Here is a 14,004-nt window from a genome sequence, read left to right as displayed (position 1 = left end):
TGAATATATGTGACCCTGGACCACAACATTTTTAGAATTGAGATTTATACATAATCTGACAGCTGAATAAATAAGCTTTCCATTGATGTATGGTTTGTTATGATAGGACCATATTTAGCTGAGATTTGAGCAGCTTCAAAACTTCAAAATCTGCAAAAAAATCTAAACATTGAGAAAATCACCTATAGAGTTGTGCATTTATGTTCATGATTGTGCTGCATTCACTCACAAAAATAAATGTGTTAGCCTATATATTTACAGTAGGAAATGTACAAAATATCCACATGGAATATGATCTTTACTTAATATCCTAATGATTTTTGGCATAAAAGAAAAATTGATAATTTTGACCCATACAATGTATTGTTGGCTATTGCCACAAATATTTCCGTGCGACTTATGACTGGTTTTGTGATCCAGGGTCACATATTTTAAAATATATTTTATTCCTGTTATGTCAAAGCTGAATGTTCAGCATCATTACTCTAGATTTCAGTGTCACATGATCCTTCAGAAATCATTCCAATATGGTGATTTGTTCATAAAATATTTTTATATTTTTGTGAATACCAAAAAACTTATTTTTCAGGATTCTTTGATGAATAAAAAGTTTAAAAGAACTGCATTTATTTGAAATAGAAATAATTTGTAACATTATAAATGTCTTTACTGTCACTTTGCGATCAATATAATGCATCCTTGCCATAGACTGTAAATAAATGAATCCTTACTGAATTAAATTCGGTAGTGTATATTAAACGGAATGGAACTTTTCATGATTTCTAATATAGTCTCCTCTCTAAATTAGCATGAAGTCTTAGAGCTAATATTGCATCATGTGATTTGCGTGAGTGTGTGGCGTGTGGGGGTTGTTGCTTTAATCTGTTACCATGGTATTGTCCCAGGTGAATGGTGTAAACCTGCGCAATGCTACCCATGAGCAGGCTGCTGCTGCACTGAAGAGGGCTGGACAGACGGTGACCATCATTGCCCAGTACAGACCAGAAGGTAGAGTGGCTCTTTTCATGATGTTTGTCACTGCAAAATAAATTGTGCTTCTAGGACAATGAATGAGATTAACAATGAGAATAGATTTGAGCTTATTCATGCAAGTTAGCTATTTGTAGGGTCTTATTTATTTAAGAGCAATACATAAATAAATTAAAATAGATAAAAACGGTGTTTCTAAGAAAAGATCCCCATTATGTGTGATTATTGCTTTAAGACCCCTGCTCTTGCTTTATTCGCACACCCATGTGTTGTGCCTGTTGTGTCTTTCCTGTTTCTGTAATCACTCCATCACAGTGGCATACAGTACTACTGTATATTCATTTAAGAAAGGTGAAGCCTCACCTAGTTTTAGAAATAATCCCTATTTGCAAATGAGGACATTCAGTGACTGACTGATAGTTGTAGCTTTTGTTGAATTAAGGTGGGCAGACATTCTTTTTTTTTGACTTAATATACTAAGTGAAGCGTTCAATAATAATAGAGCTGTAGGCTATTCAAAACTATGCATGGAGAAGCAGTCCGATTGAATCTGTAGTTTTACAGAATTCACTGGAACGGTTTTTTTTTTAGTTGGAGTTTAAATAATCACTTGAACCGGTTCACAATGCCAATGTCAACAATTAATTGCAGCAAATAATATTTAGGTACTAGTATTTTTATTAGATAAATCATGGCTGCAACAAACTGAACTGTGATTTAGGAAATTACAATAAACTTATTAGCGGAACGAATCACTGAATCCGATTCGTTTAAGCGAACTGTTCAAAAGAACCGATTCGCATAAATGAGTCTGGCTCCCAAACAAAAGTTCACTCGTGAATGAAAGCACTGGGATGAAACTGTTCCAGAAGTGGGAGGGATCAACCTGAGAGGAAAAAAGGGGGGAAAGAACTAAATGGACTAAAAACCAGGGAGTGGAGGAAGCGCTTGACTTTACTGTTTGAAAGCGTATTTTTGGCGCAGGGTTAGCTTTCACCTGCTGGATCACTATGAAAGTCTGTCTGACGGGAGATATGGAATAAGCGCGCGCTGGTCGCGTGAGCGGGTCGGATTGAAACCCCGCGTCTCGAGCGCGAATGAGACTGAGTTTTAAAGAAGAAGGTGCCGCTATTGGAATGGGAGGAGCAAAGCGCAGGACAGACCGAAACATTTTCACTAAACTCTTTAACGTTACTATTTATTTACATTTCGTGTCGATTTGAAACTAAAGAAAACGGTTTTTTCCTACTTGCGCTACCGTGAAGCATTCTTTATCGTTTGACTTGTTTTTTTTTTTCTTACCTAAAATGTTTGTTCGAGTGAGTTGGACAACGAGAGTTTGAGCTGAACACAGCGCTTTAGCCGCCGCCGCCGGGTAAGATCACCTCAACTCGTATTCATAAAGCATTTACTGGAAAGAGCTGTGTAAAGTAGGCGAAAACTATCAATGGGATATAAATCTACGTTAAATAATCTATATAACTGCTTTATATCTTTTAGTATGCTGTGCTGAAATGGAAAGCGTCGGTGTCCACGATGGATTTCTGTTAGCTCGAGTTGCATGTTCAACCCTTGTGTATTAACGTTACGTTTAAAGAATAATCATGAAAACCATTTAACTTAAACAACTTAATTTGACCAGCCGTTGGGCTGACGTCATGAATATTGTTTCTAGCCTTGTGTGTTTTGTCAGTGACTGTTTGTGTTGCTGCGCGACACAGGTAAACTGTTTGCTCGAGGATTTCGTGAGAAATGTTTTTATATTGAAGCTGTAAACACGACAAAACACAGCAGCATGATATTTAGTGACATTACCATAAGCAAACTGGTATTTTCATTTTGTATTAAGGGTAGGGTAGTTCACCTTTGAACTGAACTTCAGTTCTGTCAAAAAATGATCCGGGATATTTTGCACTTTGAGGCCTGACGCTTCGCAGTCTTGTTTGTTTAACTTAATGCTTTATTATATGGTGCTTCCTTCAGAGCTACGGACAGGTGCTGGGAAGGGCTCTTAAAGGAAGTCAGTTTGCCTTAGAAAAATCGTAAACATTACTGTCATTTTGTCGTTCAGTGGAAACTACAACAGGATAACTTTGTGAAATAGTTCATTTTAATTAATATTAACGTTAAATGTGTTTACTTACTGCTTCTGCTAATGATTTGACAAATGTCAAATACTTTCCCTAGACCAAGAATATCATGACTCAAAGTCAAAGATGGTGTTAGCTGGGAAGACTAAACGGAAGTCGTGGACACATTTGACTGGCACAGAGGATAGGAAATCAATTATTGTCATTGACAAGATTTGTTGTGCACTAACATTGTAAAATGTAGTATGTCAATGCATAGTTCATTCTTTGGTGTCTATGTGAGCAATGACAGGAATGTTGCAGTGTAAGTTATCTGTTTCGGCATGCTCTCCTCCATATTCCTCCTTAGTCAGACACTCCTGAAGTATAAATGGACTGCCTCTCCCTCCCAAGGGCCCTTACGTCTACATAGAAATAGAAGTGACACATTAATTTTTGCCAGAATAGCTCATTGGATTAAGTGGGAACCAGCACTATGAGAGACATTATGACTTCTTACTAGAGAGAGAGAGAGAGTGTGTGTGTGTGTAAGAAAGAGACAGTCTAGTTCTGTTAAAATGTTAACTCCTCATGTCATACATTAACTTAGAGGGCAGTGATTGAACTTGAACTGTGAAGTGTTTGTGTCCAGCATGCAGAAATGTTCACAACACATTCATTGATTTGTTTGTGCATTCCACATTTACAATTAAATGGCATGTTATATATTTTTAACGTCCGTATTAAAAGGAATATCTATATATTCCAAATGTGAATTATTGGTCTTATTGTGAACAATGTTTAATTTTTTGTCTTTTTTTGACATTTTTTGTCAATGTCAAAACATGATCTTACAGTGAAATTGCAGATTTCTACAATTTTTTCGTGTAGATGCTCATGTGGTTGAATGTGGAGCACAACACGAGTTACACATTCTGACAAGCACGTAACTTAGTGAATTTGCATCTTTTTGACCAGATATAGGTTGTAATATGTTTATGTTGCATAAATATCTGATCAATCTCATATAAGATTCATATTGTTGAGTTAATTAACCCACTAGTTTTTTTGTTTTTGGCCTGATAAAATAAATGTTTCAGGAGACTGTTTACTTCTTTTTTTGGACAAGGTTTAATATAAATCCATAGTTGTATTATTCAGTTTTTTAGGAATGTACAGTATATCTGTGCCATATTGACTACTGGCTGATATTAGATTTTTATTAATGAGTATTATGAGTATTGGTGGTATATCGACCGATAGTAGATGTTTTGAAAGTTTAAGATCCCACACACCCTTCAGATAGCTCTACAAACATAGCCATGCCTCCTCCAAAACACATGAATGCGCACAGCCAGAGCAAACAAAAGTGTCATGAGAGACGGCGTTAAACTACCTCATGTCTCAAAGCACATACCATTACAATAATAATGAACATAAACAGCTTAAAGAGCACTGAACTGTATCTCTTGACTGCTGCAGATTCATTTTTGCATTATTAGTGTTGCCATTACCATTGTTGCCATTGCATAAACATAAATTCGAGTCACAAACGCTCCGAGTAACATCACAGGTTTCCATTTCTTCCATATTATGGTAGTTATGGCGTGTGTGAACCCAGCATAAGCTCGTTGATTTGGTTCAGGGGGAACTGTAAAAGGCGGTTGCTGTTTGTTTGCGGTGCTCTGTAACCGACGTCTGTATAACTCTGCAAAGCATGTAACGCGCTGGTGACGTGTGATGTCTGCGCGAGCGGGTGTGCGGAGGTATGAAAATGCATACTTTGACTGACAGGCAGGACATCATAGGACATCGGACCAAATGCAATGATTGGATGAACATTTAATGGTCCTACGCCTTCCAGAGATGATATATATATATATATATATATATATATATATATATACCGGTACGTGTAAACACATTTAGACCACTTAACTTAGTGAGTGCTATCAGGATGTGCAGAGACTTTCAACCAGCATTAAAAAAAAAAAAAATCTGGAACAAATCGCCTACCCTGCCTTTGAAGTTAATATAAAAAAAATAGTAATTTGATAACACTCTTAAATGTAGGCTAATCTTATACAAATTACAAAATGAATAGGCCCTATGCATTTTTTTTATATTGTAAATTATTATAATAATAAAGATTATTTTCTGCAAGGAAACATGACATGGCTCATTAAATCAAAAGAGAGAGTAAATCAATTCTGTTGATGGCACTAACCTGCATGCCTGTTGAGAGCGCTGTGCTAACCATAACCTAGCCCCTATGCATGCTTTCACGTTGAAAGCACATGGCTGCAATATTATATAACTGCATTGACAAAGAGGCAGGCTGCAGCCAATCCCCACTCCCCAAAAATAAAAGCCCTGCACATAATGAAGGGAAGTGAGGCAGAGCTGCCCCAGATTCTCCCCATGTCTTAAGTTGACGGGTCACATTTAACAAAGACCTTGCGCTTTAGCATTAGCCTTTGTATGTTGGGAACTGTGTGTCTGACAGGCTGAGAGGACCCAGCTGTCTGTCGTTAGTCATATCTGTGTATTGTATTACCCGTAGAGAGTCTGACCAGTGGGGTGAATTACTCTTTGCTTTATTCTGTTAGGATGTCTTCTGATGTTTGTAATTGGCATACTAACCTTTATATTGCAGACTTTATCTCAAGGTTCTTTCTGATGTGGTACTTTTAGCTTCTCTTTTTTTTTTATATAATTGTTTTTTCAACAAGTTTTTCTAGCTGTTTCCTCCCACCTCTCCATTGAGGTGTTCCCCTGGTTACAGGAAGGTGGTGTCAAGTTACTTTACCTTGCCTTGTCATTCCAGCAGGTTGTTAACCCATTTGTGACAGACAGGGCGTTTACAGAAGAGCTCCCTGCAGGCGCGGTTTCTGCTGACATTGAAGTCCAAGTTTCGGCTTTATATTGAGCTTTAGACTTGATATAGATTTAGAGTTACTGCCATTATGAGTTTTCAAGTTCTCATGTTCTCATGAAATTGAAATTCCTGCCTCAGGTTCTGTTTTTTTGGAAGGTCGACTTTTGATCCTCGTATACACGGTTACGGAGCAAGTTGAAAATCATAAAGTCTGTATGGATGATCTATATTAGACTTCCAAGGTAAATCCCAGTGCTTTAGAAAACAATAGTCTTTCCTCGGCTATGTTATCCTTGTTTGCCCATGCATTTCGCTGTTTACGTGTCCGTGTGATTTAGTTGCTAAGCTTGTGAGTTGCCCGACCACACTGCAGCTGAGGTGTGCACGTTAGGGGTGTAACGGTACGCAAAAATCACGGTTCGGTACGTACCTCGGTTTTAAAGTCACGGTTCGGTTTATTTTCGGTACAATAAGGGAAAGAAATGCAAACATTAAACTGCAGGTTGTTTATTACTATAAACTTTTTTTTAACAGTTTGTTTACACTTTTTTAAACACTTTTTAATAAAATATAATAACATATATATAAAATAAAAAAAGAATAAGAAACAAAATACTGCTGCAAAGTTCTCCACTAAATAAAATACTCTCAGTCTCAAACCAATATCACATAATAAAATATAATGAAAAATATAAATAAATAACTATGATTACAGTGCAGCATTACCAATCCTAGCTTGTAGGCCTGCTCATATTTAAAAATGAAGGCTGGGAATCGATAAAAAAATGAACTAATTAATTGCACAATTTGCTGTTATAAATTGCAATTCCTCAAATATATTTAACTATACCAGCTCAGCAAATAGAAGTGTACTACTGAGAAATTTCACCTTATTTGAGCGGACTTTGCTTTTCCAGTGCGTGATCGGTACATGATTGGAGTGTTTGGGCCGTTAACGACAGAGCAGAACGCGCAGCGCAAACACGGACTCGAACATTGAGCAGAGAGCGCAGCGGGCCGACACACACACACACACACACACACGGAACGGAGAGTGCGGCGGCGCACGCAGAGCGGAAAAGCTTTTTTTCGCCCTGCAGTCTATTTCATTGGTTTAGGTTACAGTGACGACGGGTAAGGTAAAACACTGGTAAAACTTTAGAATCAGCTGCAGGGCGGGATTTGCGCTGAACGCGGAGACTTCTGCCACTTAATATGTTCGTGTGGAAACACGAAAATGTACCTATGTTCCGCACACAAAATATTGCATTTGGTCATTCGGTACACACGTGCACCGAACCGAAAGCCCTGTACCGAAACGGTTCGGTACGAATACACGTACCGTTACACCCCTAGTGCACGTTTAATTAAAAGGCCTCCGTACAATCAGCCATCATGCTTCAGTGCTGCTTCAGAAACGAAAGCCTTGTTCACTATGAAAAATGATTACGGTCCGACGTTTGTTGGAGGTTTTCATTCCGTTATACTGAATAGTGCATGTTCTACTTAATTAATATGCATAATTAATTATCTGGCAGGAGATATTAGCGTATAGCTCATGCAGATACATGATTAATATCCATCTGTTCTCCGGGTCATTAATCAGTTCTCAATAAGCTGCTGAGCTTTCCTTCTCTGCCCTGCTCTACAAGCACTTCCACTCATAAAACCTGGAGCAAAGCCCGGAATATCACTGTAAATATAGGTGATGCTGATGGATTGTGTGCCTTGTCTCTTTCCAGAATACAGTCGTTTTGAGTCCAAGATCCACGACTTGAGGGAGCAAATGATGAACAGCAGCATGAGCTCTGGCTCCGGCTCCCTCCGCACCAGTGAGAAACGCTCCCTCTACGTCAGGTATCTTCTACATCCTCCGATTCCTTCATTCAGTTGTACTGATATTTGATATATTTTTTTTAGGAACCTTCATTTCGATCAAACACCCAATTCGATTAGAAATGTTTGGTGTAAATAGTAAAATTCTAGTTCAAATAATTAGGACATGTTTGAACTTGAGTATCAGCTGTCTTGCATTTAATTCCAATAATGCATGCACCATTTATTTCTAAAAAGTGTTTATTTATACATTATACATTTGTCATCATCACATGCATTTTTTTTTTGCAGTGAGACTTTAAGCAGTGTGAGATCTTTTTTGTAGTACAATATCTTATAATATTATTGTTAGGGATGCATCATGCGCCAATCGGAAAATTTGGTCCGATACGTTGACCGATTATTCTTTATACTTGAAAACCGATGTATTGGCTGATAAATCTAAATTAATATAATTTTTGAGAGCCTGATTAAAAAAATCAAGAGTCTCATCATTAAAAGCCATGTCCCAAGCACTTCAATATAAATCAAATATATACAGTACTATAGCCTAGTTTGAACCAGTGTAAGTTATCAAATTAATTTACACTCCTATGGCCAACTTTCTTTATCCCAATCAAAGCACTCACCGCGCTCTCACAGCTAATTAGGTGCTTAAGCCTATATATCAGTATGATAAGGCAAAAAAGGTCTGCACTCTAAAAATGTTTTTATTAGTATCAAGCAGGAGATAAAAAAATATATAAACGTTTCGGATATTTGCCTTCGTCAGTGCCGAAACGTTTGTATTTTTTTTATATCCTGCCTTTATCAAAAAATTAAATGTAATAGCCTAAGCACAAACAATAGTAAAATTATTATAATTAAACCATATTGATGAAAATGATAGGCTTACAAGAAATTAATAATTTATTAATTTATTAATAATGCATCAATGTTTTAGAAAAAGAACATCTAAAATTATCAATAATCTAATAATCAGCCCCAATCATAGTTATTAATGTCGTGTGTTGCCATTTGAGCTGCATCCACTGAAGCTAAAGATGATCACAGATGCGCTTTACTACCGTGTTAATACTTAACCAAATGCATCCTATATGAGATAGCTCAGATGTATATACACAAAATAAACATAATATTACAACTTACAATTGCACAAACAAAAAGGCTGCGAATGCACAAGCGATCTTGACTGTGCTAGTCATGAAGTTGTAACTCCATCGTGGATGCACTCTTCCCTAGCGCTAAAACAAGGGCGTGCAAAGAGTTCACAACATTCTTTTACAGTAGTGTTATTATAATTTGATGTAGCCTATATTACAGACTTCCTCTGCACATGTTGCACTTAACTGTATTTTCCTTTTTAAAGGGATTTCAATAATTTTTCAAGCAATTTAAAACAATCATGGCGGACAGCACACATCTGAAGTATTTCAGCTTAAGGAATAATCCATTATTTATCGACTTTAAGAAATCGGCCAAATATTCTTATCAGGTCGATAACAATAACATTAGAAATGAACATACATCAGCCGATTCCAATATGGTGACTGATATATCGTACATCTCTAATTATTGGTAACTGTCTGAAATATTTGTATTGATAATTCTACCCTGAATAGTTTTACCTGTCTATCCATCCTTACTGTACGTATTCCGTACTCATTCATTTTAAATGAAAATTAGTGCTTGCTCTGCTGTTTTGAGGCACACTATATTATAAAGAAGTTTAGAGTCCATGGAACTGTAACCAGTGTCCCTGGACATGGCAGGGAGAGGAAAATTAAGTTAAGAACAATGAAAGCTGGTGCAATGGGTAGAGATTGAACCAAGATAATCTACAAAACAGATCTAAATGGAACATCTAGCTCAAGGTCCAACAGTTTAGAGTCCAACCACCTGTCACTGTCTGAATGAACAGTGGTAGAACCTTCTACTCGCCTTCGTGGTAGAAAATGCCAGAAGACTCTTGTTTTGATGTCTGTTATGCTGCCTCTGGCACTAGGTACCTGGAATCTTTTAATGGCACCATAAAATCATAGATCTATTAAGTCATTGTGGAGAAGAACATTTAGCCCTGCCTGTATTAGAAGTTACTTCAGTTACAGTTCATGAGTCCTTCAGCAGGATAATGAGCCGGAACAGACCACAGTAAGCACTCAGTAATTGATGAAAAGAAAACATTCTGAGGTGGCCTTCTATAGCCGCCTTTCCACTGTACACGACAAGTGGAAGTCATCCATATCCAATGGAGAGTTGCACAGGGGCTGTGTGAGGTCCCGACCATATGTGTATGCATAATCTTCAGATCTGATTTGAGCTTTGAAATATGTTCATGTGTTAAAAAACATTTACTTTGTAATGTTTAAATCCAACAAACTTGAGCGACTACATCGTATGCGACTGGCCGACCGAATGTGATTGTATTTCAATTAAATCAGTGTGCGCGAGGTGAAAATTAATTTGTACTTTTTTGTTTAACTTTATCAGAAACACTTGAATGCACAAAAATGCATGGTTATTGATGTCACAAATTATTTATTAAATTTTATTTATTTTAAATGTATAGGTTTCCTCCAAATTTGTTGCATAGCTGTTTATTGTTTGCATTCAGACATGGGTAAAGCCAGGGACACACTAAGGTCCACACCGTTGGCTCTAGTTGGACGCTGTCAGGTTTATTTTTGGCCGATTCAACATGTATAATCGGCACATTTTCAAAAGAAATGGTAGCAGTCTAGTTATGTGCGTATTAAATATATAATCTGCCTAATGAATGTGTGGCCTGCTTCTGATGGTAGCTTGCACCTAAAGTGAGCTGTGCTTAATGAAGCATTCAGCTGCTCTGGGTTCATGAGTCAGCTGACCACACGTGTTAATGGTAGGTGTGAGATCTCAAGGCATTTTCACATTCCTGTGAATGCAGTAGTGAGATAAATGTGTGTCAAAATGTTACAGGCATGTCAGTCAGCACTTATCTTAAAACAGAGCCCTGATGTTGTCCTCTATTTAGCTGTGCAGAAAACTATGTGTGCGTGTCTTAGTGAGTGGGCTTATAATTAGTACTTCCTAGGAGAGAGGTATGTTGAGAAACAGGAAGGCCTGCTCCACTAGTTTTTCTCCTTTCATTTGGATTTACCTGTCTGACCAGGTAAAGACATTCAGCTTTAAACACAATGCCTGACTGTGTTTCTCTAATCAACGTCATCTGCCATCTGGTTTCCCTCTCATGATGATACTGGGATCCTCTATCACTATTGTGGCCTTGCATGCTTAACCACAGGTTGATCTAGAGACCGTAAAAACACTTAAATGTTACAAAATATTTTTATTTAAAATAAATACAGTTGTACAACATTGATAATAATAAGAAATATTTCTTGAGCAGCAAATCAGCATATTAGAATGATTTCTAATGGATCATTTGGCATTGAAGACTGGAGTAATGATGCTGAAAATTCAGCTTTGCATCACAGGAATAAATTTAGAATAGATGACAGTAATTTAATTGTTATTAAAACGTCAAAATATTACCATTATAACTATTTCTTAACACATAGCCTAAATGCAACCTTGTACCGACCCGAAACAACATTTATTGAAATGTACTATAAATGTTAAAAATAAAAAAAATGTTGCAAATTATTTCTCAAATGGTTGCTATGTCTTTGGTAAGAAGTGTACTGTAAGTTGCTTTCAATAAGGAAGCATCTGCTAAACAAATTTAAACAACAAAAAAGGTTGTAGATCTCCAGTGATGTATGTGTACCCACACCCACCCTTTACTCAAACACAACAGATGTTTGACAATGAAGTCTGAACATCCACTCCTCTAGCACACGGTTGATTTACGACTTGTTTCGTTTGATTTTCCCAGGGCTCTTTTTGACTACGACAGGACCAGGGACAGTTGCCTCCCTAGCCAGGGCCTGAGTTTTTCCTATGGGGACATCCTGCATGTCATCAATGCCTCTGATGATGAGTGGTGGCAGGCACGGCTGGTCACACCCCATGGGGAGAGTGAGCAAATTGGGGTCATACCAAGCAAGAAAAGGTACAGTACTGCCAACAAGCCAAGATACAATTACAACATTTCCCCTGTAGTAATGGACCGTGTTCACTGCCAATCACACATTTTTATTTTGTGATCCACAGGGTGGAAAAGAAAGAACGTGCACGATTAAAAACAGTCAAGTTCCATGCAAGGACGGGCATGATTGAGTCCAACAGGGTGAGTGAGCCGTTGTCCTCCTCCTCCTGTGAAGGAGTCATGGGAGCTGCCCCACTTCCCCTGAGTGTGGGAATTGGTGGCTTCTCACAGCATCCTGGAGGCTCCTGTTACTTAGCATCTAATTTCTCAGTGACACACAAACAAAAGCATACAACTACAAACATGTACTGTGCCATTATAATCAGATGTGATTGGTTAGATCAATGCTCCTCAATCCTGGTCCTGGAGGCCCCCCAACACTTTACATTTCTGGTGTTTCCCTCACCACACACCTGATTCTATTGCTCTGCTCATTAGTAGAGTACTCCATGACCTGAATTGGCTGTTGGGGACCCTCCAGACCCGAGAATGAGAAACGCTTTTATGTTTAGATTCCCACTCTTTTCTTTGTAACCTAAAGGGATAGTTCACCCAAAAATGACAATTGTCATTTATTTACCTTCATGTTGTCCAAACCTGTATGATTTTCTTTCTTTCATGGAACACAAAAGGAGATGTTTGGCAGAATGAACGACATACGGGTGAGTAAATGACCAAATTTTAATTTTTGGGTGAACTGAACTTTTGAGGGTGAAGTGTGTAATGTACTGGGTCGGGATGCTCAAACAAACAGCAATGTTTTGAACGTGCACAATGTTGCAGCAACAAATTGTGTACTTATACACTACTGGTCAAACGTTTGGGGTCAGTGAGATAATTAAAGACGATAAAGACATTTACAAAATATTTATATTTCAAATAAATGTTTTTTTTAAAAACCTTTCTATCCATCAAGAATCTTGAATGTTTTCAACATTGATAATAATACAAAATGTTTCCGGAGCACCAAATCTGCATATTCAAAACATAAAACATTAAAATTCTGACCCCAAATTTTTGAATGGTAGTTTAGTTGACTGCTCATTAAACTGAGGCAAAAACGTGTTTTTACAAAAGTATTTTAAAATTACACACTTCACTTTTACATTTGTAAAAAAATTAATCATTAACACCCATGATTTTATGCTGCAATTAGTGATGCACCGATCATGATTTTTCATGGCCAATTCCTTTTTTTTTCTTTAAGCAAATGTATTTGTATATCTGTAACCATTTAAAATTAGAGGCAACCACTGCATTTTAATTACAATCCAAACAAAGAGGCTACACACATGTAGCATGAGCAGTTTTTAAAGCAGATTTAAAGCAAAAACAGAATGTTCTGACTTCAGATTTGTGAAATTACGCTACATAAGACACCTACCAAAAAAAAAAACAGTAGATGGACTGAACGAAAATGCAAATTCACTCTCTGACTTATGGAACAGCAGTTGTTTTTTTGTGTACCGCTGAACACAAAGCAGTGCTGCACTTATAAACGCTACTTTATACAGAGGTAGAGGAAAAGAAAATGCCATCGAAACTTTTCTGAAGACAATCAGTTCCCTTCAGAGATACATTCATAAACCCCCACCCCCAATTCTATATTTATATTTTTCTTCCTATATTTTGAGTATTGTGAACAGTGAGCTTGCTGTGCTTGGTCCAGTATTTGCTCTGTTGGTGTGTCTGTGTTCTCTTCTTTGCATCCGTCTTCAGCGTGTTCCGTCTCTGGCCTGTGTTTACATCCTTTTTGTATACTACTTAATATTTCCACACGAATGACATTTTCGGAAATTATTACATTGCAGTTTGTGTGCAAGTCCAGAATAGAGATCGGCCAAAATAGAACTAAAAACTGCCCAGTTTATGGCCATTCGACCGGTGCATCTCTAGCTGCAATTTGAAGATATTTCACATCTCTTTTATTGTTCAATTGTGTATTCCCTTTCATATTCAGTTAAATGTAACTTTTTTTTCTGAATGTAGCTTTGCATCCAAGATACGTTTACATTCATTATCCCCGCTTACATTGTTTGTGCAATCACACGTCGTCTTTGGTTTTATTTTTGCATGTGTGTTGTGAATTACATTGAAACCCATTTTGTTTTTTGTGTTTGTTTCATTCCTCATCCCCATTC

General features: G+C 37.4%; 1 protein-coding gene across 3 annotated transcripts in view; it reads left to right on the top strand.

The window, feature by feature from the left end:
• The window catches only part of dlg3 (discs, large homolog 3), a 96,652-nt gene that overhangs the window by 74,790 nt on the left and 7,858 nt on the right, over window positions 1-14,004 (top strand). For 2 of the 3 annotated variants that reach the window (XM_079630331.1, XM_079630330.1), the window contains 4 exons: window positions 906-1,008; window positions 7,680-7,794; window positions 11,651-11,827; window positions 11,929-12,004. In XM_079630331.1, coding sequence (XP_079486457.1) covers window positions 906-1,008; window positions 7,680-7,794; window positions 11,651-11,827; window positions 11,929-12,004 — 471 coding nt within the window. Of the gene's footprint in view, window positions 1-905; window positions 1,009-1,792; window positions 2,366-7,679; window positions 7,795-11,650; window positions 11,828-11,928; window positions 12,005-14,004 lie in introns of those variants that run through there. The other variant, XM_079630332.1, reaches the window with a different exon arrangement.

Source organism: Phoxinus phoxinus (genome assembly GCF_949152265.1).
Source record: "Phoxinus phoxinus genome assembly, chromosome: 12".
Classification (NCBI taxonomy): domain Eukaryota; kingdom Metazoa; phylum Chordata; class Actinopteri; order Cypriniformes; family Leuciscidae; genus Phoxinus; species Phoxinus phoxinus.
The sequence above is the reverse complement of the archived record's forward strand: the minus strand, read 5'-3'. Positions and strand labels throughout refer to the sequence as shown.